Source organism: Tinamus guttatus, unplaced genomic scaffold (assembly GCF_059628265.1).
Source record: "Tinamus guttatus ecotype Peru unplaced genomic scaffold, ASM5962826v1 Tinamus_guttatus_pri_ptg000459l, whole genome shotgun sequence".
Lineage (NCBI taxonomy): Eukaryota > Metazoa > Chordata > Aves > Tinamiformes > Tinamidae > Tinamus > Tinamus guttatus.
This window is the reverse complement of record NW_028288993.1, coordinates 7749449-7755448: the sequence shown is the minus strand read 5'-3', so window position 1 is coordinate 7755448 and position 6000 is coordinate 7749449. Positions and strand designations below refer to the sequence as shown.

Sequence of the window (6000 nt, the reverse complement as noted above, 5' to 3'; positions counted from 1 at the left end):
ACTGCAAAACCAGGAAGGTTGAGGGGGTTTTCAGTAGCTTCTTAATTTTGCACAGAGCTGAGCATTGTGGAAATAATGGGAAATAATGACACTTGTTCCACCAGGGCCAGTGCAGTAATTACTGAGTGGGAGAGGCAAAGCCCTCCCTGGAGAGGGGCAGCAGCTGCAGGAAGGACAAGAGGAGAGGGGACAGGGGAGGTAGGAGAAAGGAGACAGGCAAAAAAAGGTGGTGGGGGGGTCTGATCCAAAGGGAATGCCAATAGAGGGAAATGCACAGAAAAGGGAAACCCTCCCCCATCAAGAGCCCATGAGGCCACCGAACTGCTGAGCATTAAGGTGACAGGGGCACCTCTCCAAAATGAGATTAAATGGAGAAAACTAGAGCTGCTGGTGAGCCCATCACATAGCCCCCGTGCGAGCGAGGTCTTGTCCTTTGGAAATTACCCTCCCTTGCACCTGTTGAAGCAAATGATGGTTTCGCTGTGCTTTTTAAGAACTTGAACTTTGCTTTAGTAAGGAGAAAAGCTCTTGAGATACAAGAGCTCTTGGGCTATGAAGGTTACTGTGATGGGCTAGATGGAGCCCTGCAACACACTGCCTGGTACTGCAGGAAGCAACATCTTCATGTCTCTTTAAACAGTTTCTTCTGGACAGAGATTTCTTCTCTCCTCCTCTGCTGGGTTGCTCTAGTTCTGTCTGATATTTAATATCTCCAGAAGCAGCTATGCTTCAGTGCTGAATTAATTTATTTGTGCAGAAGGTGTCATATCAATGTCCATTATAATTTTGTCCCAGCAGCATCTAGAAGAAGCAATTTTTCATCTCTGCCAATTTTTCCATTTCCAAGAAATTTCTATTCTAATTTATCTTTTTTTCCCCTTAATTCTAGGAAGACAGTACCTTGCAGCCTGGTTTTCAAAACAACTTAGACATAATTTCCAAAGCTGTTGACCATGCTTATGTGCTGATAGGAAGTGGAGGATGCGGATGCTGATGTGAAGCACCTTTTCACCCTGGACTGGCAGGAGCTGGTGAGGCCGGGGTACCCCCCATTCGGTCTTTCGAAGCGAAAGCAGCTCTGCAGGCTCCTGAGCTGGGAGTTGAAGATAAAATGGCAGCAGGAGCTCTAAAACCTTGACTCCTTGAAGCGAAGACCAAAACTTTTAGATCAAGAGGGGTCAGTCTGCTGAGGCGCTGCAGAGGCTCGGGCTCCCGTCGTGCTGTTTGTGGCCACGAGCCACTGGCTGCCACACTGAAATGGGATGTCACTGGGTGTTTTGTTTCTACAGCACCTCTGTGAGCTTGGAGGATGGGCCTGGTATGTGCAGAAATTGAGAGGTTAATGCTTATAAAGGGGTACGATCAAACATGTTAGACTATGGCCAGGGACTCTGCGTATATGCACCAGAAAGGTGGTCCCAAGGCCAGGAACACGGTCCCCAAAGGACAAAAACGCTGCCTTTCAGCTCCAGGCCGTGCCAGGGCTGAGCCATGTCCTGCGCTGTGCTGTTGGTGATGGGGTTGTTTGCAACAGCTGCACTGCTCTGCCCACATCACGACACCTTCACACGGACACACTCCGAGCTCCTCTGGGAGCGCCCGTGCCCAGTAAGGGAAATCTCCTGCTTCATCCTCCTCTGGCGCTGGGAAGGGGCCCGGAGGGTGCCCGGGGGTGCGCAGGGCTCACGAGGGGCACCCGGGTGCAGGTCGGGGGATGCTCTGCCCCTTGCGCCCGGCGGCCCCGGCTGCGCCCTGCCTCGCCGTGCTGTTCAACACAGATCCACACGAGAGACGGGGCTCGTATCTAGGGCGAGCGCCCCGCCTTGCCGGGGCCCAGACACCGCCTCCCGCATTAGCATGCCTTCCTCCTCCTCCTCCTCCTCCTCCTCCCCCTGTGCCCGCCCGGCCGGGGCGGCTCGGCGCGGTGCGCGGCAGCAGCCGGGCGGGCAGCGAGCTCCGAGCGCCCGCGACAACTTCGCGGCTCCGCGGGGATGTGAACGCGCCCCGCGGCGCTCCGGCCCCGCAGACCCCGCCGGCAGCGCGGAGCAGCCACCCCCGGCCCCGGCAGCGCGGAGCCCCCCGTCGCCGGCGGCCGCAGCCCGGCGCGGGCAGCGCGGATGCGGCGCGGAGCCCGGCGGCCGTGCGGAGGGCAGCGCGGGGCCGTGGCCGGGCCGGGCCGGGGCCGGGGGCGGCGCGGGGCCGGCCGCGATGCTGAGCGCTGCCGCCGCCGGGCCCCGCGGCCGGGAGATGCTGCTCGTGCTCGCCCTGTGGCTGGCGTGGCAGGAGGCGGCGGCGGCGCCGACCCCCGCGGCCGAGGACATCACCCGCGGAGTTGTGAGTTACGGGCCCCCGCAGAGACCCCCGCGCGCGTCCCCGCAGAGACCCCCGCGCGCGTCCCCGCAGACACCCCGCGCGCGGCCGCCCGGGCCCCCCCGCTTCTTCCCCTTGCCCCCCCTTCCCTGCTGCGCGCCCCCGGGCCCGGCTTTGCCCCCGCCGGGCTCTGCGAGCCCCGAGCAAGGGCGCGGGGATGGGGAGTTCGGAGGCTCCGCACCGCGGGGCTGCCCTTGCCCGCGGGGGGCACCCAGCACCACTCCCCGCGCAGGTGCCCGTCCCCTCTGCAAGGTGATGGATGCGATCCAGGGGGGCTGGCATGGCCAGGGCAACCTCCCACCATCCTCTCTCAGAGAGGGGAGGCAGAGGCTTTTCTCCTGCAGCAGGAGAAGTTTATGGGGATCACGGCTCGCAGCGAAAAGCCGCCCGGCTGCGCCAAGCGCGGGCTTCCAGCGCCAGCGCGTGTCCGAGAGCCGGCGCGTGGCTGTGCCTCGGTCCTGGGGCTGCCGCCGCCGCCTTGGAGCAGCTCCAGGAGCTCCAGCGCTGGGCAGGCCGGCTCTGCCTCGCCAGGCGAGCAGCGCTTCCCTGGAGCGACGCGGAGCGCGGAGGCCGGGTGCCAGCGGGACCCGAGCCCCGGAGCAGAGAGGCTCCTTCACAAGCCCCTGTGCTCCGGCAAGGACAAATGACGCTTTTTGCACGCTGGTTTCGTAGAAAATGGGGAAAATCAGGTGCCTCTGCTTTATGGTTGTGGATTCGCTTTCCTCTGTAACCAAACGTTGGTGCTGAAATTAGTATTTAATACAAATGGCACATGAATTTGTATGTGCTTCCCCCATCAATTTGACTCCAACTTGAAGTCTCTGACCTTCCTTTGCTGTTGCGACTGCCTGTGCTGCACTCAGCTCTTACAGGTTAAATGCTGATGCTCGAGCGGGCTCGTTAGCTGCTGCTGACCTCTTCGGGTCATTAAGGCACCCGGCTCTGGGTTGGAGGGGGCTCAGGACGGTGCCGCAGGGCCGGGGGGTCCTCGCAGGAAGGGTGGCAGCTCCGGAGAAGTTCGATGCAGGTGACTGCAGAGAGAAGTTACCCTGGGACCAAACCTCGTTTATTCTGGGGAGGGTGGAGCAGGCGACCCGAAACGCGCGTCTCGGTGATCCCTGCCTTGCCGGGGTGCTCTTGCTACAGCCCATCTTCCCTTCGGCCTCCCCAGAGCTGCTGAATGAGGAAGGGGGATGATTATGAGGACACCTTGTGCTTATGCCCTGTAATGAGCAGCAGAAAGCAGAAAACGCCAGGTGTTTTTGGAGGTATTTATCAAGGGGGGGAAAAAAAATGTGCGAAGCGAGCATTTTAAGGAAGCTTGTTTGACATCCCCTTTACGAAAGAACTGAGAAATTGAAGATGTGCGATGCCTTTCCACCAAATATTTGGAAAAAAAAAAAGGGAGTATGAAACCATGGCAATAGAAAGCTCCGCTAACCTTTGAAAATCGCATCCAGCAATTCTCCGCAGGAAACGCAGCGCCGTCTCCCCACGGCTTTCCCATCCGAGGTGCCCCCCGGCCGCCGAGGCTGCGCGGGGCTCTGCGCCACGCGCTCCCGCGCTCGCTTTGCTTTGAACAAAACCGTGGTGCGGGGCCAAAGTAAAGTTCAGCAAGACGGGAGAGGGCAGTAATTCAAAGGCGGCTCTTGTTAGAGTGCTGCCCAAAGCAATATAATATTGAATGATACTCCAGCTTTCATTACCAGTGGAATATCTTGCCCAGTTTATAAATCTAGCTCCGTTATTAATGTTTTTATTATTCTCCATTAGCTGCTCCAACAAAGAGAGCATAAAATAGAGCAGATGGAATGAAGCTCGACCTGAGTGTTTTCCTTGAATTTTGGCACATTGGTTTTGAGATTTACTGCTTCCCATTTTGCACCGCTGCCTTTTCTACAATAAAACCCCCAAAGCGCCGCGCACGATGCTCAAGGCCGGGGTATGTGTATCGCTCACATATCGCATCTTCTTACGGCTGTTTGACTTAAGAGTCTCAGGGGTCCCGGCAGCGAAAACTTTATATACCTTGGTGGTAACCAAGTAATGAGAATTCTCACTTCACCAGGCTTTGAACCGGGGCCCGAGGGATATCTACCTTCAAACCTTGTTTTTCACAAGGGCTGGTGCGCTGGAATCTGTGCACTAAAGGTGCTGACCCAGAGAGCTGCTGTTTTAAGAGTGAGCTCGATGTTAAAAAGCATCTCTTGGCAGCAGGGTTGTGTTATTCTTTGCTACGGATACAGTGCTGCCTGTTGGGAAACGCTGGGTGTTGAGCGAAACCTGTGGCTGGTGGGTGGGTGAATGTCCAAAGGCTCCTGCGGCTGGAGAAGCCCCTCCATCACGTGGGGGTGGCCAGCAGTGGGGCAGTTGTGAGGCCGTAGCCGAGAATAGCCCTGTGGCTGGGGGACAAGGGACATGGCAGTGCCAGGAAAGTTTTAGTTGCTTTGCAAGACCGTTTGTACCAAAAACAAGCGTGTTCTTCTTACTGAGAGTACGATGGGAGGTGCTGGGAAAGTCTGGTGCTCTGCTCTTCCCTCCGCTTCCCAGGGGTTCCCAGCTGGGCGCTCGGGGCATTCCTGGTGCCTTGCGTGTTGCACAGACGCCTCTCTCCGCTCACAATGCCCGTCTCTGTTGTTCGCAGCCCTGTGGCTCCGAGGAGATGTGGGCATTTGCATTGGTTGCCCGGGGCCGTGGGCCGCCGTCCCCCCTCGCCCGCCATCCCAAGCGGCTCTTTGTGCGCGGGCAGGACCCTCGCCTTTGTAGCCGCTTCTCATTTGAATGAGAAGGATGCGCTGGCGGGGAGGGTGCTCCGCAGAGCCCTGCCAGATCGCACAGAGGTTCCTCTGTGCCCACGCTGAGGAGCGCAGGGCAAGGAGGAGCAGCAGCAGCTCCGCGTGTGCATGAGGGTTAAGGAACGGCCTGTGCCGGGGGCTGCTCAGGTGCCGCTGCCTTCCCGGGGGATCCCACAAGAGGCCCTAGCGCAGCCTCCTTTGCGCTCAGGATGCTCCTAGAGCAGCCCGGGGCTTCCCTCAATGGATGCACTTAAGTGTCTGGGACAGGGGATGGTGTCTCTAAGGCCTGTCTTATTTTCTGATCCGAAGCTTGTGACGATTAGTCCTTTTAAAGTGAAATCCTTGTATGGAGATAGGCTGCCTGATCTGGAAGAGCTAACAGGCTTGTAATCTTCTGTTGCCGCTAATGGGAAAATTAAAAAATCATAATCCCTGTTAGAGCTTCCCTTGGCCTTCTAAAATGGAAAGACTTTCGGGACAAAATGCTTGACAGATTCCCTAAACAACAGTATATTCAGGCTAAGTGTGCAGGCGAGAAGGGCTTTGCTTGGCCCCCCTGCCATGAAAACACTTCCTGCCCTGTTAATAAGGAGTCCTGGCCTTCCCAGCCTCATGAATCCCCTCCAAGACTGTTCAGCCACCATGCAGAAAAATATGCTGCTGGTTACATTTTAAGACACCTCTTAAAGCCAAAGTACAATGCAAACTAAATTGGCTTGACAAGAGGGTGGTTGGAAGCTTTTAAACATACAGGCTCCTGTGAAAGCATTTAATCTGGTATTAAAGCCCTGGCTGGTTTGAGCTGCTACTTCCCTTTCAGATTGGAGAGCCCCAG

The 6000-nt window shown here is 57.3% G+C and overlaps 1 protein-coding gene across 1 annotated transcript in view; it reads left to right on the top strand.

Moving 5' to 3' along the window:
• Positions 1 to 2208: 2208 nt before the first annotated feature.
• MMP17 (matrix metallopeptidase 17) overlaps positions 2209 to 6000 on the top strand; it is a 60241-nt gene continuing 56449 nt past the window's right edge. The window contains exon 1 of the mRNA XM_088532486.1: positions 2209 to 2334. Within this exon, the coding sequence (XP_088388612.1) occupies positions 2209 to 2334 (126 nt within the window). The remainder of the gene's footprint in view (positions 2335 to 6000) is intronic.